The 23,636-nt window shown below is 40.2% G+C and overlaps 1 protein-coding gene across 2 annotated transcripts; it reads left to right on the top strand.

Moving 5' to 3' along the window:
• The first annotated feature begins 1,648 nt into the window (after positions 1-1,648).
• BZW1 (basic leucine zipper and W2 domains 1) lies at positions 1,649-22,053 on the top strand. 2 transcript variants are annotated; one of them, XM_060782001.2, is made up of 12 exons: positions 1,649-1,776; positions 6,116-6,189; positions 9,135-9,311; positions 9,554-9,648; positions 9,755-9,820; positions 10,246-10,381; positions 13,323-13,432; positions 13,534-13,704; positions 14,935-15,081; positions 16,222-16,360; positions 21,396-21,518; positions 21,611-22,053. In XM_060782001.2, the coding sequence occupies exons 2-12, from the start codon at positions 6,126-6,128 to the stop codon at positions 21,640-21,642; spliced, it is 1,260 nt and encodes a 419-aa protein (XP_060637984.1). In that variant the 5' UTR covers positions 1,649-1,776; positions 6,116-6,125; the 3' UTR covers positions 21,643-22,053. The 2 variants fall into 2 exon arrangements, with proteins under 2 accessions (XP_060637984.1, XP_060637976.1); XM_060781993.2 differs by having other exon boundaries at positions 1,669-1,772.
• The last annotated feature ends 1,583 nt before the right edge of the window (positions 22,054-23,636 follow it).

Below are 23,636 nucleotides of genomic sequence, written 5' to 3' on the forward strand. Positions count from 1 at the left end.
CTATGCCACAGTTTTTAAGGTTGGCTTTGAGCCCATCTTTAAATCTCTTTTCCTGCCCAACAACATTCTGTTTTCCATTCTTGAGTTCAGAGTAGAGCAACTGCTTTGGGAGACGGTGGTCAGGCATTCAGACGTGGCTCTTCCAGTGGAGGTGATGCCGTAGAAGCATCATTTCAATGCTGGTGGTCTTTGCTCCTTCCAGCACACTGACATTTATCCACCTGTCTTCCCAGGAGATTTGCAGGATTTTCTGGAGGCAGCGCTGATGGAATCGTTCTAGGAGTTGCATGTGACGTATGTAGACAGTCCATGTTTCGCAGGCATATAGCAGGGTTGGGAGGACAATAGCTTTATAGACAAGTACCTTGGTATCCCTACGGATGTCCCGGTCCTCAAACACTCTCTGCTTCATTCTGGCACTTGCAGAGCTCAGGTGATGTTGTATTTCCGTGTCAATGTTAACTTTTGTGGAGAGGTGGCTGCCAAGGTAGCGGAAATGGTCATCATTTTCTAATGTTATGCCATTAAGCTGTATTTCTGACATTGGAGAGGGATTGGTTGGTGACTGCTGGAAGAGCACTTTGGTTTTCTCGATGTTCAATGACAGGCCAAGCTTCTTGTATGGTGTAGTAGAATGGCATCCCTTATATCAGGGGTCCTCAAACTAAGGTCCAGGGTCCGGATGTGGCCCTCCAAGGTCCTTTACCCGGTCCTCGTTCAGGGTCAACCTTAATCTGAAACAACTTGAAAGCACACAACAACAATCCTATCTCATCAGCCAAAAGTAGGCCCACACTTCCCATTGAAATAATAATTTTATATTTGTTAAAATTGTTCTTCATTTTAACTATTGTATGGTTTTTAAATGTCTTTTGCACTACAAATAAGATATGTGCAGTGTGCATAGGAATTCATTTGTATTTTCTTCAAATTATACTCCGGTCCTCCAACAATTTGAGGGACTGTGACCTGGCCCTCTGTTTAAAAAGTTTGCCTTATATAATATGGCAAAATCCAGACTTTGCTTTTCTGCAGCAAAGTGTCTTTGAGCCCCCTTCCACACAGCCATATAACCCAGGATATCAAGGCAGAAAATTTTACGATATCTTCTTTGAACTGGATTATCGTCCACACTAACATATATTCCAGCTCAAAGCAGAAAATGTGGGATTTCATTAAGCTGGTGGAAGGGGCCAAAGGCGCCCCAAAATGCTGTTATCCACACACACCCCCTTCCAAGTGAATGGATTGACCCAGCAACAAAACAGGACACTGGGCGTGCCCATTTGTGGTGGGGGTGAACAGCTCCTTCCTTGGAATGCGCTGAAATCACGTACGAGCCGCAAGGAACACATCCCATCGGTAAATGACGTCAGCAAGTGGGGAGAGGCAAAGCGGCATGGGTCGGACTATTTCATGACGGAATGCAGGGGGGGTGGGAGGCTGAGAGAAAGGCAAACCAAAAGAGCCAACTTTCGACTTGTTTCGGGACCCACGCCCCCCGCACTATACGAGGAAGGAATGAAATAAATTGTCTGTGTACTACGAGCCCCTTCTCCACATAAACACCCCTTTTTGGCGGAGGCAGCCGAAGTGGTTTGTTCCACGTCTTCTCCCTGCCCGTCTGTGTCCCTGAGGTCTCGCGAGATTCCCGCGACGGTTGGGAGGGGGAGGAGACTCGAGACGCGACTACCGCCTCAGACCACCTTTCCGTCCTCCTCGCGCCGCTGGTGAAGCTCGTGCTCCTTGGACGTTCCTTTCCTGCCTTAAAAGTCGGTGAGCACAGAGGGCTCGGGGCGCGGCACCCCCCTCCTTTCCTTCCTCACTTCCTCCCTCCCTTCCCTCCTCCCTTGCCCCCACGTACACGCGGCGGGGCCTGGCCAGGCCTGGCCTGGCGGGTAACAAAGCGGCGGCCTCTGTTGGGTGGTGACGCCGCCACCGCCGGGGGAGGAGGAGGAAGAGGCGGCGACAGGGCGGGAGGCGCCGGCGGAGTTGCGGGACTGAGGCCTAGGCAGTCACTGAGGGACTGAGGCCTAGTCGAGGCGGAGCTTGTGGGAGGCTTCCCTTCTTACCGACCCTCCCTTTTCTTTCTTTCCTTCCTCATCCTTTTTATTCCTTTCCTTCTCCTGGACCACAACTCCTGCAGCGGCCGAAAGCCTCGGTGGGTCGGCCAGTGTGTTTTGAGGACAGGGTTAAACAGGAAGCGGGCCTGGCTCAGGCCCCTTTCCACACAGCTGAATAACATCTCACATTTTCTGCTTTGAACTTGGACATAGGGCCCTTCCGCCCAGCCCTATAACACACAACACCGAGGCAGAAAATCCCACAATATTTGCTTTGAACTGGGATATACGGCAGTGTGAACATAGGGCCCTTCTGCACAGCCCTATATTCTGCAACACCAAGGCAGAAAATCCCATGATATTTGCTTTGAACTAGGATATATGGCAGTGTGGACATAGGGCCCTTCTGCACAGCCCTATATCCTGCAACATCAAGGCAGAAAATCCCATGATATTTGCTTTGAACTGGGATATACGGGAGTGTGGACATAGGGCCCTTCTGCACAGCCCTATATCCCGCAACATCAAGGCAGAAAATCCCACGATATTTGCTTTAACTGGGATATACGGCAGTGTGGACACAGGACCCTTCCGCACAGCTCTACATTTCACAACATGAAGGCAGAAAATCCCACGATATTTGCTTTAACTGGGATATACGGCAGTGTGGACATAGGGCCCTTCTGCACAGCCCTATATTCCGCAACATCAAGGCAGAAAATCCCACGATATTTGCTTTAACTGGGATATACGGCAGTGTGGACATAGGGCCCTTCCACACAGCCCTACATTTCACAACATGAAGGCAGAAAATCCCACAATATCTGAGGATGCTTGCCATAGATGCAGGCGAAACATCAGGAGGGAATGCCTCTTGACCATGGCCATATAGCCCGAACAGTGATTCCGGCCATGAAAGCATTCGACGATCCCACAATATTTGCTTTAACTGGGATATATGGCAGTGTGGACATAGGGCCCTTCTGCACAGCCCTATATACCACAACATCAGGGCAGAAAATTTCACAACATTTGCTTTGAACTAGGATATACAGCAGTGTGGACATAGGGCCCTTCCGCACAGCCCTATATACCACAACATCAAGGCAGAAAATCCCACAATATTTGTTTTGAACTGGGATATACAGCAGTGTGGACATAGGGCCCTTCTGCTCAGCCCTCTATCCCACAACATCAAGGCAGAAAACCCCATAATATTTGCTTTAAACTGGGATATATGGCAGTGTGGACATAGCGCCCTTCCGCACAGTCCAATATTCCACAACACGAAGGCAGAAAACCCCACAATATTTGCTTTGAACTGGGACATTCGGCAGTGTGGACATAGGGCCCTTCTGCACAGCCCTATATACCACAACATCAAGGCAGAAAATCCCACAATATTTGCTTTGAACTGGATATATGGCAGTGTGGCTCAGATAACCCAGAGCCTTTCCACACAACCCACAATATCAAGGATTTTGTACAGCTGTTGGCAGTGCGGACTCATATAATCAGTTCAAAGCCGAAAACCTGGGATCAGATCCTGGGATATACTGGGAGATCCTTTAATGATCCTAAGTGAGACAGGGCCTTTTCCGTGGTGGCCCCCCGACTCTGGAACACCCTCCCCAAAGATCTTAGACAGGCCCCTACATTGGCAGTCTTCAGAAAGAACCTGAAGACCTGGCTGTTCCGATGTGCCTTCCCAGATTAGGAAATCTCCAATACCAAGTCCCATAAGCACTTTACTAGAACTAAGATTGCTGCACACCGCACACTGCACTTGCCCTATAATGCCTTATATACCACCTGTCACATCAGCACTTTTAATCTTGTACCGATTACTCTGGCCCGGCCCAGTTTTATTGTGTCTTAGTGTATTGTTTATTGCCGGTTGATTATTTTGCTTTAATTGTTTTGATTTGCTTTAGGTTTTGTATTGTTATATTATGTGTTGAGGCCTTGGCCTTTGTAAGCCGCATCGAGTCCTTCGGTAGATGCTAGCGGGGTACAAATAAAGTTTAATAACAACAACAACAATAATAAGTGTAAGAGGCCTCTTTTCTTTGGGCCCCTGAGATAAAAGCAAAATGTGAAATAGTTTTGTCCTGAAACACTCTGGGTTTTGTGCTCTTTTGCAGGCTGCAATTTAGGTAGGGACATTTCACTGATTTAGGGACATTTCTTGTTAGTTGTCATGCTCCTTTCCTAAGGATGCTCTGAACTGGAACTCATGATGTAGCACATTTCCAAAGGGCAACTGAGAGCAAGGAATGAGTCTTCTCCAAGAAGCACTATTGAGTTTTTTGTCTCTTGGGAACTGATCTCTGCTGCCCAGATCTGAAAAATGGGTCCTGAGATGTGAGAGCCTCAGTGGTAGGCTATTTCAGCCTTTCCTGTATTTTAGGCTGTGTGTAATTTAGCTTCAGGAGTGCGTGTTATGGGTGTGCTGTGTTCATTTCCATAAAGGAGAACAAATTTATTCCATTTTCTCCTCACTGCCAGATATCTTTTAAAATAATGTAGGAGGGGAGCGAGGTAGTGGGAATTCCTTTTTCTCATCTTATACAACATGGGGGAAGGATTACTCCCATGGAAATGTACACAGAATTGTAGCCCTGATGCAGAATACAGTAACTACAGTTATGTCCTTTGAAGTACATTCATTGTATACTTCTTGGAACCTTAATTTTGGGTGTATTCATAGAGTATAAATCTTTGCTCCTTTTTTTCTTTCCATTTTCTTTTTTGCCTTTGAGGCTTGCTGTTATGACTGTGTTGCTAGTGAATATTTGGCATATTCAGTACTTGAAATTGCCAAAACAATTATTATGAAATTTTGTCTCACTTTATTTTATGCTAATGCAGATTAGTAGTAAAAATGATAAGATGCAAATCTCTTGATTCAAAATTAAATCAAGCCCTGAATTCGTTTTATAGGCATTTGTAAATATTAACTTTGTTGCCCTATGTAATTGTAATGACCTGGGTTGTAGTCTTATGGAGATTGTTAGTTGCTCACTTCAGATATCAAAAAATCTGCTTTTCAAAATGCGAATTTAGACTATTGGTCCACTTTGGATATAAAGGAGTTATGGTTCGAATCAGACAAGAAAGAGAGATACGAATTTTCATGCAGAGGTGAAAGCAGCAGTTTTTGTTTTCCACATTATGATTTGGAGTTATGATACGGGTTCCAAAGGATGTGAAGTTTTTTGAGAAAATTTGTTTAGTTATTTGATGATGTTGATGACTTCCCAGAGATTTAAGCATTGGCTTCTTTAGTGAATACCTGGATAAAGGACTGAGATCCTCTAAAATGAATTAAAAAGTTTCATTAGCATACTTAGTACAAGTAAGGTTCTTTTAATAAAGATCTAAGTACTTCAGTCTCACAATGAAAAAGATGGGAACAGTGACTTTTTGTGGCTTTGCTATAGCAAACGTCATTGGATAGGGAGAGAAGCAATGCAAGAATATCTATGAAATGGTGTGTACCTCTAGCTAAGAACATAGTGTGTCAAAAAAACCCGAATAAATTGAAACTCTGCAAATTTGTGTTGGATATTATGTTTCTCAGGGAATACAAAGTCCCATGCAAAACAACCATGTGGCTCTTTTCTAGTTCAAATATAGGTGGGATCTGCTATTTGATTTGCATCTACCAGAGTTTTTAACTCAACAGATTCTTAATAATGACAGTTATTATTTTATGCATAATCATAAGACTGCCACTACTCTGGTTACTACATATTATATTAAATAATAATTAGATTAGTGCATGATTAGTGGTTTGCAGTCATAGGCTAATCTTATATTTACTGTCCTCATAGAAGGACATACATAAAACATGGTATTTGTTTTTAACAATATTAGTTTGCTTTTCAAAACAGGGAGAATACATTTGAAATACACAAGGATGTTGTTCTCATGTTATAGACAAATAATATGTGTAATGTTAACTATAGCAGAGAAATGGTGGAATTAAAGTCTCAAACTCGTAATGTCTGTCTTCATCAATGATGCATTTTGAATGTTTGTTTCTACAGGGTGTCTTTTATGAATAATCAAAAGCAGCAAAAGCCAACGCTATCAGGCCAGCGTTTTAAAACTAGGAAAAGAGGTAAGCCCAATTATGTACTTATTTGAATAGTTGTTTTGTCTGGTACAGATGGACACCAGGAGAGTTTATGAAAAATTGGTTAGTGGCACTCATCCTGCTTTATGCCAAATGGGAAAGGTGGTAAGCATCTGTCAGACATTTACCAGAATTTCATTAACAAAATATCATAGAAACAATATTTTAGTAAGCTTCTCTCAGATCATTCCCTCCCCAAGTATCGCTTTCAGAAGGGAATATTTGGGTAGAAAGAAAGCAAAGACCATGATACACTGGCTTTGTTTAATAAATGATAGTGAGGACTTTTGGATTTTTCCCTCATGAGAAAAGAACACCACTTGGAGTGAGGAAAGTCCCTCAGGTGCCACAGTAGAGTAGAAGGTAATTTGTATACTGGAGGATGGGAGCAACAATAGAGCAACCCAAATTATGTCAGATGCCAGGTATAAATTTGATGAGTCATCAGTAGCTGACAAGAGAATTCAGGGACTGGGGAATAAGTGGATATTTGGAATTTATTTTTCTCTGCCAGACTGTGAGTTTTCAAACATAGAAAATAAGTATCAGAATTTGCAGCTTCTATTAAGACTTTACTATTATATATAGTTTTGTTTTTATGAAATAGGAACAAACTGATCCAGCTGGTCATGTGGTATACTGAAATGTTTGGGAGCATAAATATGTCAGTAGTCACTGTGTTAAAAATTAGGTACTTCTGGTATCATATTTGACCTCTGGTTTATTGGAAATCAAGCAAGTCTGCCAGCACGTGATGCTGATAGCTCCTGCTTGGCTCCTCCAGGCAGAAGTGGAAGATGTGTGTTCTGGCTTGCTTATTTTCAAAGAAGCCAGAATCTCCAGCTCAGGCATAATGACTAACAAACTGATGACAGAGTCTGTTGGATTCTCCTGTCTGCATTTTAATCTTAGAGCTCAGAGAGAATAGATTTGATACACATTCATGCTCCACTAGAGCATTTGGAGTGCAGGTGTCATAATGCAGTAATGTTGTCATGGATCCCAATTTTTTTCTTTTAAGAAATAGAAGACAGCTTAACAATTAATTTAAAAAAAATGGAAGCAAGTCTGACTTCTTTTGGTAGATTTTACTTTCATGTAATGTGTTTAGTATTGAAGTAGCAAATAACTACAGTGGACCATCTGGATGCATAAGCTCTAATATTTAAACTTTGAACTTGTCTTATATTATTAATGGTGGTGATGCGAACATGTTGAAGTGTATGTTTTCAAATTGCTGCTATTTAAGAACTGAACTCCCATGGATACAGTGGGGGCCATTATTTAAATGTCTTAGTGATTATTTAAAATGCTATTGTAAATAATTTCTGTAGTTCAAATAATTGAGAAATCGAATTTTTGTCTTTTAACTGACATCCCAATGTGTTGCTAAATAGTCTTGGCCTAGGTGTTTGCTTTGGCCCCAGTGATCATGCTTGCCCTAAGATCCAACCTCACATTGGCAGAGCAAAAGTCTCTACCAGCTTTTTAGAGAAAGTAATTAGAGGTGCTACCTCTGCCCAACTGGTTCTCCTTATCTTCAACAACATTTGGGGCAGGGTGCCAAGTTCACCATTTATTTCTTTGACCACTGATACATTGTGTGGATGCTCCTAAGTGTGTCCTGGCTACTTTTTGAAGGCAAAAGGCTGCTCCTTTTTCCCTTGGTACTAAGGAAAGTTGGGAAAGGCCAGGGCATAGCCCTCTAGTCAGTGAGTAGCTGCAGAGAAGCACCTCTCCCCACCAACTTCTTTAAAAGGGTCACTGGATAACTTATTCTGCAAGGTCTGAGAAAATAGACAACTCCAGCACAACCTGCTAGTACTCTTGCATATTCTTACACTTCAGTCTCAGAAGTTTGTTTCTGGGTAGTGAAGGAGCACATCTTAGTGCACTATTTTGTGATCAACTTGAGTTCTCAAAATGTTTCAAAAGGAAAAATGCTTTCTATCTCGGCCTTCAGTTTATCCCCCCCCCCCCATTTTGTCAATGTTTCATTACAGAATAATAATAACAACAACAACAACAACTTTATTGGGTTGTTGTAGGTTTTTCCGGGCTATATGGCCATGTTCTGGAGGCAATTTTTCTCCTGACATTTCGCCTGCATCTATGGCAAGCATCCTCAGAGGTAGTAAGGTCTGTTGGAAGTAGGAAAAATGGATTTATATATCTGTGGAATGACCAGGGTGAGACAAAGGACTTTTGTCTGCTGGGGCTAGCTGTGAATGTTTCAGCTGTGAATGTTTCAGCTGAATGCAAATCAATGTTTCATTGATTTGCATTCAATGGCTTGGAAGTGCCTGGGGGGAATATTTTGTTGAGAGTGATTTTATGTGCCTGTTTGTTTCCCCTGTGGTATTTTGCTGTTGTAATTTTTGAGTTTTTTTTAATACTGGTAGCCAGATTTTGTTCATTTTCATGGTTTCTTCCTTTCTGTTGAAATTGTCCACATGCTTGTGGATTTCAATGGCTTCTCTGTGTAGTCTGACATGGTGGTTGTGAGAGTGGTCCTACTTCCAACAGACCTCACTACCTCTGAGGATGCTTGCCATAGATGCAGGTGAAACGTCAGGAGAAAAATTGCCTCCAGAACATGGCCATATAGCCCGGAAAAACCTACAACAACCCAGTGATTCCGGCCATGAAAGCCTTCAACAATACAACAACTTTATTCTTACACCCCACTGCCATCTACCTGAAGAGACTCAGAGCGACTTGCATATGGGACAAAATGTCCATAAAATATAAAACAAAACAATCCGTAAAAGAAAACACATTAAAATAGGAGCAGCATAAAATACAACAATCCAGACAGAACACATTAAACATAACAGAATAAAACAAATAGCATTGGAGTAGGTAGGCTGTATGGTTTTTTTTGTTGGTTTTTTTAAAAAAATGTTTATATTGCTTCTTATTGATTACAGATGAAAAAGAGAGGTTTGACCCCACTCAGTTTCAGGACTGTATTATTCAAGGTTTAAATGAAACTGGCAGTGACTTGGAAGCAGTAGCAAAATTCCTTGATGCTTCTGGGGCAAAACTTGATTATCGCCGCTATGCAGAGACACTCTTTGACATTCTGGTGGCTGGTGGAATGCTGGGTAAGTTTCCTTTCTTGGCCATTCCATTTACAAACACGTTTTGTAGATCCATGATACAGCAAGTGTTTTGAGGTCCCAGACATCAACACATGTAGTTGAAGGGCTCTCTGAAACCTTGGAGAGCATGATTACATTCGATTTGCTACAGTCTTGGATTTTCTAAACATTAGTCACAGAAATGAAAAGGATTGAGTATTGGGTTACAATTCAGTTGACAAACCTAAATGTCTATTTCTTAATAGCCCCAGGTGGTACATTGGCAGATGACATGATGCACACAGATGTCTGTGTATTCGCTGCACAAGAAGACCTAGAAACGATGCAAGCATTTGCTCAGGTAAGTGTTCATTTCTAAATGGCTCTTGATTCGTTTCTGTCCCTAGCAATGAAAGCTGATCTTATTTTTGTTTTATGTTGCCTAATCACTTACATTTGGTTTGCAGGTCTTTAACAAGCTGATCAGGCGTTACAAGTACCTGGAAAAAGGCTTTGAGGATGAAGTTAAAAAGGTATTGAACATTACAACTAGTTTTTTGCACTGTAACCTTGCAAATGTCTCTACAGCTATTAGTAATAGAAGAACATTAACTGGTATTAGTCTTCCTGCCTGCCGGTTCCAGTCCCCATGATCTGAAAAAAGAAAAGAAAATTTTATTCTCATCCAATTTCTAAAACCTTTCATTTCTTGCTCTGGAAAGTAATGTTAATGATTTACAAACTTTTTGTAATACTTTTTTAAAATACTATAACTGCTTCCTTGGAGTAAGGCCTATTGAATTCCCTGGGACTTCTGATTGCATGTGTAATATTGCAATGTAAGTCCTCTTAATGCAGCCTCCTTTTTGAAATGGTTTTCTGATGCTTTCTAAATCACTTGATAGCATTGACCGACAGAATCAATGACTTGCTTATTTGAACTCTTTTCTTCTTGCAGTTGCTGCTATTCTTGAAAGGTTTTTCAGAGTCTGAGCGCAACAAATTGGCCATGCTGACGGGTATTCTTCTGGCCAATGGGACACTTAATGCGTCCATTCTCAACAGCCTGTATAATGAGAATCTAGTCAAAGAAGGTAACTGCAGTAATTTAGAATGGTTGTGGGTAGTTCTAGGAATAATCTTTCCTGATCCAATTTAGAGCTCTGTGTACTATGTTGCACAGGAGCCTCGCCATCTCTTTGCAATTGTAAATACAAGTTTAGCTTCAGATTACTGTAATATTTAGCCAAAGAGTTTAACATACTTTTCAGTGAGTTTGCAGATCCCATAACCATGGACCCATGACCATGGATTTGCTTATGCACTGTTCACACAAGGCCTCAGGCTATGCCATTAATTCATTGCCAGGAAAAGGGAAAGCCCTCTATGCCAGTGGTTCTCAACCTGGGGTCCCCAGATGTTTTTGGCCTTCAACTCCCAGAAATCCTAACAGCTGGTAAACTGACTGGGATTTCTGGGAGTTGTAGGCAAAAGCATCTGGGGACCCCAGGTTGAGAACCACTGCTCTATGCGTTCTCCCATTCAACAAACTAGAGGAACTACTTTCCCCTCCGGATAGGAGATGAACAGGAGAGAATATTAAATGTTATTTTTCCCCTCTGGGTGTGAAAATAGGATGCTCTCTATCCCCATTGGTTTCATGTATCTGTAGGAAGTCCTGGAACATACCCTTGCAGTTATGGGGTGTGTGCTATAATACATAATTATTGGGTGTGCTATAATAATGCATAGTAATTCTGCAGATTTTATTGGTTTGCTTTAGATTGTTTGTTTTTGTTGAAGGATGGTTCTTGTTTAGGCTACTGTCCACAGTCATCATTTTCTTTTGGTGCAGAGAGTTTGTGATTTAATTTCCAGCTTCCAGCATTTTTGTTACATGTTGCTACAAAATATGTAGCAAAGTAACATTGTTTCTCTTTGGATTGTGTTTAGACTTTTTTCTTTCGGATCATGATGTGACTTTATCCTGGGCTTTGTCTTTTGAGTTGGCCCAGACTGTTTCCTTTAACTTCATTTTATCTTAGGGCTTCATCAGACCAAGCTGGGGAAAATAATCATCTTGCTCGTAGAATCGTCTTCTTTGCATAAGATTCTGTCCCTAAAAAGGCAGAGAATCTATTTATCCCCATCACAAAGGATTGCCTCCCACCTCGACCATTCTTAGAACAAAAATTACTTTACTTTCCTTCTCACCCCCATTACTCTAGGGGAGACTCAAGGCATCATTTTAAATACAGACACCACATGCGATACTTTCCCTCTCAATCCTGTTACACTACAGCAGAAGTTCTCAGACTTTTTCAGCCACAGTGCTGTTCATATATATATCTCAGACAGGAGTCGATCCAGTGGTAGATGGATTGAGAGTATTTTTGTGAACTTATTCACTCAGTACAAAAACAAAAAAGAAAGAACAAATACAATATTTAAAATGAAGAACAATTTTAACCAATATAAACTTAACAGTATTTGAGTAGAAGACCTCTGGGGCCACCCAGTCCAACCCCTTTCTGCCATACAGAAAAAGCACAAATATATGCAGTGAAGGCATATCTTTCAATTCCTTAAGATTATGGTAAATTAAAAACAAATTACTGTTCCAGGCATATGCAGAAGGATTTTGTAAAAGAAGTATAGGAGATTTTCCATAGGAACACCCATTCCTCTTCTTCACTGAAACAGTTCAACACAGGCAAATCTAACAGATCCCATCCAACCTGTCTTAAAGAGATTTCTCCCTTTTTTTCCCATGTACATCAGGAACTCAGAAGATTATTTCTCCCCAGCTTTATTCCCCCTCCCCCCACATCTCCAATCTCTACACTTCTGATGCAGTTCATTGACAACACCACATGACAACCGTGGTGGCTGCATCATATGATGGGTTTTGTGGCACTTCATTTCTGAACTATTTTAGAAGTCTGGGGGATGGGATGGGGTGAGGTATACTTGTTTGTGATGAAGTCCTTAGTAACGTCATCTGGCTCCTTTAAGAAATGGACCTGTGCAGGGCACAAATCCTGAATGGAATGATCGTTCACACTGTCTGTTATCCCTTGGATAAGGCCACAATGTGCAATTTTGTGTTTATTGAAGGGCATTTATTCTCCAAGTGCATAAAAAGGCTCTTCCAAATGGGCAAGCTTTATCTCTTCACTCAGCCTCACCAATATAAACCACAGATCACTACCTTTGATTTTTTTCTTCTTCTCCCTTTGTCTCCAATTCATCAGTCCATCTGGCAGTAAAGAATCCACAGGTTATTCAAAGAAGTCCAAGGACAAATGTGGGCATTCTGCTTCTTACTCTGCCACTTAATCCAAGACTCCTTTGGTATTTTTTTGAGTACTTGAGCTGGAGGCCCAGCCCTTTATCTCCCACATTGGGGTTGTCTCTCAATCTGGAAACCTCTGCCTCTACATCCAAGCATATGTAGATAACATTAAAAAAACAAAGTGAAGAAGGTGGATTGTCCTCAGTTCAAGCTGGTTTTGACTTTTAATCCCTAACTGTCCAGGGTATCTGAACCATCCAATCTCCCTATACAAGCTAAAAAAGGTTTTCTTACAATCCCACCATCTTCTCAGGATCATTTAATTGGGGATGTGGAAGAGGGCCTTCTCTTTGTTTGTGCAGGGTTTTGAACAGTAAATTGTATCATAGTGTGTGTATTTTTTTTATTACTGACTTATGTATAAGTACTATGTTGAACAATGTAATACTTACATTAATATTTTTGTATACTAGAAATATCTAGTTGCACCTTGTTTGTTAAGAGAGTATACCAGCAGCCTTGCTTTTTAACCTTTTATTATTGAAAACTTGTGGATTTTATCTGAAATACGTTACAGGAGGATTTGAGGTAAAGGAATGCAACTCCAAATTTTGTGGGTGGATACTATGCTTGGGTTGACCATTTTTATTTGTTTTGAGTTCCATTTCCACATGTTTAGATATCAGGATATAGTTTATTTTTATAGCTTGATACTATTAATATAACCACTCTTCATGCAGGTGTTTCAGCAGCCTTTGCAGTAAAACTGTTCAAATCATGGATAAATGAGAAAGATATCAATGCAGTGGCTGCTAGCCTTCGTAAAGTCAACATGGACAACAGGCTGATGGTACGTTAAGTGAACTGCTTCAGTTGCTTGAAAATAGTCCATTAATTGTGGTATCCAAGTAATCTTATCTTTATATATATATATATATATATATATTTCAGGAACTCTTTCCAGCCAACAAGCAAAGCCTTGAACACTTCACCAAGTACTTCACTGATGCAGGATTGAAGGAACTTTCTGAATATGTCCGGAACCAGCAAAGCATAGGGGCTCGTAAAGAACTGCAGAAAGAACTCCAAGAGCAGATGTCACGTGGGGATCCATTTAAGGATGTGAGTACATTCGACTACAGTTTATGAATGTCATTAGTCTTTCTTAGTTCTTAAGTAATGACTGTGTTCCAGAGTTGAAATGTTATTTTGTTGGTCTTCGTTTCCTCAGAGTTTGCAGCACAACTGGGCAGTTGTACCGTGTATGTGTTGGGTCCCTGGTTGCTGGGCTTAGATTTGATGAGATTTCTGCAGAACATATCTCCAAGTTAGAAATAGTCTGGATGGCTGTTGGCCCTTCAAAACAGGGCCTATATTCCAGGATCTGATCCAGGGTTTTCTGTTTATCTCTGATTATCTGGCAGTGCAGACTTGCGGCCCTTCCGCACACCCTATATCCCAGAATATCAGGGCAGAAAATCCTACAATATCTGCTTTGAACTGCGTGACCGCATTTTTGTGTATGAGCCCACACAATCTCTTCGATCATCTGGAGAGGCCCTGCTCGTGCGCCCACCTCCTTCGCAGGTGCGATTGGTGAGGACCTTTAGGAGAGAGGGCCTTTTCTGTGGTGACCCCCCGACTCTGGAACTCACTTCCCAAGGACATCAGACATGCCCCAACGTGGGCAGTCTTTAGGAGGAGCCTGGAAAAGTGGTTGTTCCAGTGTGCTTCCCAGAATAAGGAAAACCTTTAGCAATATGTCCTCAAATGCACTTGAACATTGATTTAGGATTGCCTGCGTGCCCTCATCTTTCTTTAAAAACCCTATCCTAGTTATACCCTACCTTGTTCATGCCCAGCATTATTTTTTAAATTTTAAATTATTACATTTGGCCCAGCCATAGGTTTTAAAATGCTTGTATGTTATTGTTATTGTTTATTGTCCATTTTTGTTTATGAGATTTATTTTGCTGTTTTGTATTTATTATTTTGTTAATGCCTTCATTTTATTGATGTACTGCGGGCTTGGCCTCATATAAGCCACACCAAGTCTCTTGGGGAGATGGTAGCGGGGCATAAATAAACTATTATTATTATTATTATTATTATTATTATTATTATTATCTAAGTCCACACTCAGATAATGTGGGATTTTGTGCCTTGATATTCTGGGATATAGGGTTTGTTGAAAGGCCCTCAGATAACCAAGTTCAAAGCAGGTATTGTGGCATATTCTGCCTTGATATTCTGGGTTATATGGCTTTGTGGAAGGGCCCTGTGTCTCTGGGTATAGTCTATATGCACAACATAAGATATTCTGCAAAACTGACTTAAGTTCTTTGTTTCTAGATCATCTTGTATGTCAAGGAGGAAATGAAGAAAAACAACATATCAGAACAGACTGTGATAGGCATAATCTGGTCCAGTGTAATGAGCACTGTGGAATGGAACAAAAAGGAGGAGCTAGTAGCAGAACAAGCCATCAAGCACTTGAAGGTATTTATGCATTAGATTAACATTAAGCAAATGTGTTCAGTAAGGAAGGGGTGTGTGTGTGAGAAATTGGCTGTATTTTAAGACTAACTAGTTTCTATTTTCCCACGAGCATTCTTGGATATGAACCCATTTCTTCAGATCTGTACTGCATTTGGAGAAGAAAGTTCATATCCACAAAAACTCATGCAAAAATAAAAATCAAACCTTTTCCTTTCTTTCTCCTTTTCTTTGACTTTTTATGCTGAAAGAGACTTAACACCGCTACTTTGGAAATATTCAGTAACCAGAATGTAGATGCATGTGAAAGACTGAAATACTAGAATGTTAATCATATCATCCAGAAGATCAAAATGATTCAGAATTTCATAACATGACATAGATTCTACATATATGGTTCATTTGATTCTTCTGATTTAACAAAAGCTTATGCTTTGCTCAAAATATTACATTTGAAATGTAGACTAGATAGGAGAGTTTGTCATATAATCGTTCTTAAGCTCAAGAGGAACTGTAATATCTGACATAAGCCAGAGATAGGCTCACAGAACTGGCCTGGGCAATAATAGGAGTTAATGTTGGTTTGTTTACTTACTTACTTTGTTTTATATCCCACCCTCTCTCCCTCACTGAGAGACTCAGAGCAGCTAACACTCAGCAGCAATTCGATGCCGTTCAAACATAGTACAATACTAATGGAAAATACATAAAAATCAGTAAACACAAAAGAAATACAGGTGTGAAGATACATTGCCAGTTACATTAATAGATGATATGCTTTTTTTCTTACATAATCCAAATCTTCACAAAGCAGTAACAATATTTTCTTATGTAGGAGAAAATATACAGATAAAGCTGCTGGTGTCATAGTGAAACTTTATATCTTTACATCAGTAACATTTTCATAGACGTGCTTAAAACAAATAATGACATGGTCATCAACAACCATTCAGGAAAGACTAAAAAATGCAGGTCTGACAATGTACTGAAATCCTCAATTTCTAAGAGAATTGTATACTTTTATGGGATTTTTGTTTTGTTTTTGGTTTGTTTGCTGCTCCACTTTGAAGGGAAATGTTACCTGTACAACATGTTTAGAAGTTCTTCATGAGGCTTTTTTTTCTGTTCTTGCAATCTTTGCAGCAATACAGCCCTCTTCTTGCTGCCTTTACAACACAAGGTCAGTCTGAACTGACTCTGTTGCTCAAGATTCAGGAGTACTGTTATGATAACATCCACTTCATGAAAGCCTTCCAGAAAATAGTGGTGCTCTTCTACAAAGGTAATTTCAATTTGTAATCTTAACACATAGCTCTAGAAGTGTTAACAGTTGAAATGTAGACTTTGGCCTGGGAAGACTGCAACTGCAGCCCATTTTTCTAATAAGACTGTTGAGGTTGATATAGCTCCAGAAGTTAAAGCTGGTACAGTAGCTGTTCTGTTTAAAATAATCTGTTAGTCATTAGAAAGACCAGTTTACTCTTTAATTGTTCACATCCTAATTGTTAGATGTAGTTAAGTTAATCCATGCATTGGCTGATTTGTATTTGTGTTACATGATACTACATGATCTGGACATGATTCCTATTACGTGTAGGTGGACTCTTGAGAAACTGTTTCAAAACATTTCCACAATTTATTAAGCATGTTCTAGGTGCTTTTGCAGACCGAGGGAAGAAGGAGCAGCCTTAGTGTGGGAACAAGAACTGGTTTTTCTTCCCCTCCCTCAATGCTGTTTTGAAAGTGTGCTCCTCCTTCCACTCCTCAAACTGCTTCCTCGGAGCTATCGATGCAGCTGTGGCTGGGAGAACTGCAAATGGTTTCTGAACTCTGCTCGACCTCCAGTCCTCAAGCAGTTGGTGCGGAGGATATTATAGCTCTAGACCAGGGGTCTTCAAACTAAGCCTGGGGGCCAGAAATGGCCCTCCAAGGTCATTTACCTGGCCCTCACTCAGGTCAACCTAAGTCTGGAATGACTTGAAAGCACACCACAACAAAAACAATCCTGTCTCATCAGCCAAAAGCAGTCCCACACTTCCCTTTGAAATTTATTTTATTTATCGTGTCAGGCAACCAAACAGTTGTGTTACATTTTTTACAGAACATACATACATACATACAAAAGACAGAGTTTGCAAGCTTGGTAGTTGATTAAATGTCCTTTGACCAGTATCTGGCCACTTGGAGTGCTTCTGGTGTTGCTGCAAGAAGGCCCTCCATTGTGCATGTGGCTGGGCTCAGGTTGCATTGCAGCAGGTGGTCAGTGGTTTGCTCTTCTCCACACTCGCATGTCGTGGATTCCACTTTGTAGCCCCATTTCTGAAGGTTGGCTCTGCATCTCGTGGTGCCAGAGTGCAGTCTGTTCAGCACCTTCCAAGTTGCCCTTTGAAATAATAAGTTTATATATGTTAAAATTGTTCATCATTTTAATTATGGTATTGTTTATAAGTGGTTTTTGCACTACAAATAAGATATGTGCAGTGTGCATAGGAATTCATTCCTGTTTTTTTTCCTCCAAATTATAATCTAGTCCTCCAACAGTTTGCAGGACTGTGACCTGGCCCTCTGTTTAAAAAGTTTGAGGACCCCTGCTCTATACTATCAAGGAGGATGTATTGTCGAAGGCTTTCATGGCTGGAATCACTAGGGGTGTCGTGTGTTTTCTGGACTGTATGGCCATAATCAAGCAGCATTTTCTCCAGATGTTTCGTCTGCACCTGTGGCTGGCTTCTTCACAGGATCCTTGAAGTTGCCAGCCACAGATGCAGGTGAAATATCCAGATCAAATTCTGCTATAACATGGTCATACAGTCCGGAAAACCACACAACATCCTGTCAGGGAGGAGTTTCCTGGAATAAGTCAGAAGTCGAAAGGAAACCCTACCAATGATATTGTCTGGCGGGTCCACTGTTTTTGCCTTCCTTAAACCCTCTATTGAAGAGCACCACTAAACACTTTAAGATGTGCAAGCGCACCCCTAGTGGTGATGATGTTAATAAGCAGCCTCAACTTGTCAGCCATTGTTTGTTGTCCAAAAGTGTTTTTTTTTAATTCTTTGCCAGCAGAAGTTTTCATACATTCTATCTTCATCTGTTTCTATGGTGATTCACTATTTTGTGATTTCGTTTTCTTCAATTACTAGCCTTTGTTTAAAAAAGGAAGGAAAAATGACTTTACAGCCCCTTCCCTTCCCAATTTGTGGTTTCCCCCTCCACCTTCCTGCATTTAAAGTAGATATTTTATTTACTCCCATTTTTCCTTCTGACTTATTAAATATGGAGGGAGTCTCCAAAGCAGTGGGAAAGCTTAGTATTCTCTCTTATCAAAAGTTCAAAGCTACCTTGTCTGGAGCCAGTGTCATGCCAGATGTGATTGGTTTGGTTCTAGGCCCCCCTCCTTTTCCCTTGCCAGAACCTAACCTTGCCAGTTTTGAGTAGGTCTCATTCCTGGATGGCTTCTTCTACACTGGCAGATAATGTTTTATTGGGAATTTATCATGAAGGTCTATTCTTGCCATGAAGAAGGAAACATTCATCTGGTCATATTCCTTCTATACTGTCTCTAGCTTTTATATTCAAATGAAGGGAGGAGATAGAGCTCAACATGGAAAAGGCTTAACTTAAATCCCTTGCCATGTCAGGGCAGCAAAAAAACAATTAGCCTGAATGCCCTTTGGCAGAAAAAAAATCACAGTAAGTTCTTCCAATTTACCATCATCCCATTCACTTACTAAAGGCTATTAGGAATGAACATGTCAGAAAATTTTGAAAAAGAACTATTGAGGAAAATCTCTGCTTCTTTCACCACGACTTCTGGAAAGAGTCTCATGATATTTTCTAGCTTCAGTCCAGTGTAATAATAATAATAAACTTTATTTGTACCCCACTCCATCTCCCCGATGGGGACTCGGTGCAGTTTACATGAGGCCAAGCCCAAAACAACAATTACAAAACAAAAATGAAATAAAACAAAACCGAAAACGCAAATAATAAACAATAATAACACAATTACATAAAACAAAAGACAACGTAACAATATAAAATTACAATAAACACAGTCACGGTAACATGGGCGAGCTACATGTAATGGATAAAAGAAAATTGGGTAGAAACAGATTAAAAACTCAGGCGAGATAAACATGAGATAGACAAGGACAGATTATTTGCGGAGGAGAGCTCGTTTTAGTGGAGGTCGTGGAGCAAAACTTTCCTATGGGTGAATGCACTCCAATAACAAAAACCGTTAAACTAAACACTAGTATGAGGATGTAGATCTACTCATCAAATGTGTGGCGGAAGAGCCAGGTTTTGAGGTTCTTTTTAAAGGTTTCTAGGGTAGGGGCTTTCCTAATCTCTCCAGGGAGTGAGTTCCAGAGTCAGGGAGCCACAGAGGAAAAGGCTCTCTTCCTTGTACTCACCAAGGGAGTTTGGGGACTGGTGGGGGCAAAAGAAGGGCCTCCCCAGAAGAATGGAGGGCCCGAGATGGTTCATGGAGAAAGATATGGTCACGAAGTTAGGCAGGTCGCAAACTGTTTAGGGCTTTATAGGTGATAACCTGCACCTTGAATTGGGACCAGAAAATAAATGGCAGCCAGTGGAGCTCCTTAAACGGGGCTTGACCGCTCCCTGTAAGTTGCCCCAGTTATTAATCTGGCTGCTGAACATTGGACAAGTTGTAATTTCCGGGCCATCTTCAAGGGTAGCCCCATGTAGAGAGCATTACAGTAATCCAATCTAGAGGTAACTAAGGCATGGACCACCATGGTTAAGTCAGACTTCACGAGGTAAAGTCGCAGTTGGCGCACAAGTTTTAACTGCGTGAAGGCCCTCCCGGCCACCGCCGACACCTGCACATCAATTGTCAGCGCTGAGTCTAGGAGGACCCCCAAACTGCGGACCTGTGATTTCAGGGGGAGTGCAACCCTGTCCAGCACAGGTTGCCACCCAATACCCCGGTCAGCCGAACGACTGACCTGGAGGACCTCTGTCTTGTCAGGATTGATCCTCAGCTTACTTGACTTATGCCAGACTGCTGAATGAGATTTGAAATATCTGCCCTATATTTATTTTCTTAAAGTCATGTAGGAATAATTGCATGGGGAGAAGGAGAGTACAGATAACACCACATTTTCAGGACTGCTTCAAGTATTCCTAGTGCTGAATAACTTTTGCTTATCAAATAACATTCCATAGGCCATTGAAAGTATCATAATATATGCATAATAAAATCAGCACATTGTATTCTGCCTGTGTTCACTCCCTGCAGTTGCTACAGCAACCTTATCAGACCAGGCAGCATTCTCATTCATACGAATTCTTTGGAGCATAATTTTACTTACTTTTAGGCAGGAGGTCTGCCAAGGAGAGGAAGATGTACAGAGATCTGATTTAATGAGCTCATTGTGCATATCCCCCTTTTGAACAAAATCTGGTTTGTTAAAAAAAATGAAATCACTATTGAACGAGCAAATCTTTGTCTTTACTATTAGCTGCTTTGAGTCTCCTTATAAATAGAAAAAGCAGGATATAAATAAATATAATAATACCATAATACATGAACAATTTCAGTGACTGGTTGCTTTTGGTTGAGTTTGTCTGTTGGCAACAGTGTCTTCATGAACTCATTTTAATTGGAAGAGCAAAACTCTTCAATATAACTTTGTTGTTTTTCTAAGAGCTAAATGTTTTCCTTAAGACAGTATAAAGCAGGGGTCCTCAAACTTTTTAAACAGAGGGCCAGGTCATAGTCCCTCAAACTGTTGGAGGGCCGGATTATAATTTGAAAAAAACATGAATGAATTTCTATGCACATTGCACATATCTTATTTGTAGTGCAAAAAATTTAAAAACAATACAATAATTAAAATGAAGAACAATCTTAACAGATATAAATTTATTAGTATTTCAATGGGAAGTGTGGGCCTGCTTTTGGCTGATGAGATTGGGTTGTTGTTGTTGTGTGCTTTTGAGTCGTTATAGATTTAGGTTGACCCTGAGCGAGGGCCGGGTAAATGACCTTGGAGGGCCGCATCCGGCCCCCGGGCCTTAGTTTGAGGACCCCTGGTATAAAGGCATCTCTCTTGATAATATTTTGTGTATACTTATGAAGTTTCAGATCTATACGTAGCCCATTATATAATGTATGAAAATGTTTTCTATGTATTAGTCGCATGTCATGGAAAGTTACAGCCCTATTTTGCAAAAAATTCCAGTGTTTATATTCTTTACATTGGAAATACATTAATTATCTTGAATCCATTTGCCAGGCTGTTCTGTGTGAAGGAGTAGATAGATAATGATCCTAATCTTTCCAACAGCTGAGGTGCTAAGTGAAGAACCCATCTTGAAATGGTATAAAGATGCGCATGTTGCCAAAGGAAAGAGTGTCTTTCTGGAACAAATGAAGAAATTTGTAGAATGGCTCAAGAATGCTGAAGAAGGTAATAAAACATTGAATACATTAACTGTTATTGTTGGAAGCAAAGAGTATGACAAAACATGTTCTTGATGGAAAACTTTTTCTTTATTTCAGAATCTGAGTCTGAAACTGAAGAAGGTGACTAAGTTGTCAAACTGTCAACAGTAAAGCAAACAGGAGCTGTACATAAAATGTCATGTCTTGTGTTCTTCTGATTCTTACATCCTACCTCCCTATATCAAGCATGATATAAGGGCTCTCATGGCAAATTTATGTTTGTGTTTTCTATGGTCATTAGAGAACACGGGAATTAGGTTTTTAAAACCATGTATTGGTAGCTTACAGGAGCTATAGATTTGATTCTAACATTGCATTAGTCCTTTCAGTTACATTCTACCTCCTGTATTTTCTACTGTAACATTTAAAGCCTTTCACAACTTAAAATTCATTTTATCCCTGGGTTTTCTATAAAAGTTTACAAGTAGACATGATTTGGAAAATAAAATTTGTTATACAATTCTGTTTGCAAATTAAACTGTACAAGTATCCAAAGTTGAGATGCAATAGTTGTGTGATTTTGTGTAGAAGACATCTAGACCCTTGCAAGAGTGATCTATTTTTCCAGCCCCTTCTCCTAAAGCCTTTCTCATGTTCTTGCATAGTTATATGCAAGGCCTGTGACTGTATTGACCCTCGATTTTATCATCTGGAAAATAATTTTATAGAGTAGCCTTTTTTGAAATGCAAAAAAAGGTTTACTTTTTGACCAGCCTTAAGACAGAATAATCATACAAGGCATTAAAAAACACCAATTAAACTTAACTAAAATGGTGGCCTTAAAGAAAAATATTAAATATGTAAAGCTTTTGTCACAGCTGACATGTGAAGAATGATAGTAAAGAATGAGCTGTTGAAAAGTTTTAGAATTCATCACTGGAAAGAATTGAAGTTTTTGGCATTGCTTGAACTAGCCCCACCTGGTTCAAATCCATGTGATGAACCTTATCACATTAGTGTTTTAAGACGGTGGTTCCTGCTTTCCTATCGTGTGGCTCTGTCATTCTTGAAACTACTACGTTGATATCTAATGCATTACTAATTATGGGATGGAGGATAATACCCTAGTTTAGCTATAGTGTTACCAAAAGGGACCAAGTTTCCCCATGTTTGCTGGGGAGATTGAAGGCCAACATTGCATTAGGTATCCTGGCAATGAAGAGCCTAGAGGCAATCCATTATTTGCACCAAACTTTGGAAATGACATTTGTCCCTTGTTTTTGGCTCTGGATCTACTTCCAGAATTCCTAACAGGAAATCAAGGATTTTCAACATGTATAGTGGATCCAAATTGTTCATTAGCTAGACAGTGAATAGATTCGCTTCATTAGACATTGTGCACAAGAGTTCATTGTATTTAGGCTGCTCTTCCACCTTGAGCAAGTTGTCCTCCATGTTCATCTCACATTGAGTTATGTGGATGTCGATCCTATAAATTGCAAGTTGCGACTGGAAGCCTTCTCATCTAGAGCATGTTGGAAGTTGTGGAAGTTCTTACTTCCCAATCTCTGTAGCTCACATGGATATCTTCTCTTGCATAAAACGTAAGATATAATAGCTTTTGGTGGAAATCTGGCCCTCAAGTGCATGCTTGTCAAGCTATTTTTTTCTTTCCTGCATTAACTGATCCTGCTTGAATGACATCTTAATTCTGTCACAATTTCATATTTAATTCTATAATAAACATGGAATTATCCTTTTAAAGTATTAAACCAGGAATGGACTAGTGCACAGTCCATTATTTTCTTGTGCAATAGAAAATAAGTGTAGATTTGGGTAAAGTAGAACTCTGGGATTTTACATTATTTTTAAGTTGGTGAATACATTTTGAGGGTGAGGCACCTAAAAGGGCAGGGTCTTGTTTATTCGTATTTGACAGAATCAAAACAATGTTGTTCTTAACATAGAGTCCTGTAGTAGTCCAATGGAATCTGAGGTTGGATTGTAGAGATTACTGGATGTGAAATAGAAAGCACTGACCATTTTCTAAAAGTAACAAGGGTTTAAATCTGTTTGTATGCTTAACTGGTACATATATGCTTAATAGTGGTGACATACTTAAATGGAATATACAGGAGGTAGA

Source organism: Anolis sagrei, chromosome 1 (genome assembly GCF_037176765.1).
Source record: "Anolis sagrei isolate rAnoSag1 chromosome 1, rAnoSag1.mat, whole genome shotgun sequence".
In the NCBI taxonomy this organism is placed as follows: Eukaryota; Metazoa; Chordata; class Lepidosauria; order Squamata; family Dactyloidae; genus Anolis; species Anolis sagrei.

Bases quoted from the DNA above. Each gene is read 5' to 3' on its own strand.
- BZW1 (XM_060782001.2), top strand. From the start codon at position 6,126: ATGAATAATCAAAAGCAGCAAAAGCCAACGCTATCAGGCCAGCGTTTT. The intron at 6,190-9,134 runs GTAAGCCCAATT...TATTGATTACAG, and splicing joins TTTTAAAACTAGGAAAAGAG to ATGAAAAAGAGAGGTTTGAC. The intron at 9,649-9,754 runs GTAAGTGTTCAT...TTTGGTTTGCAG, and splicing joins CGATGCAAGCATTTGCTCAG to GTCTTTAACAAGCTGATCAG.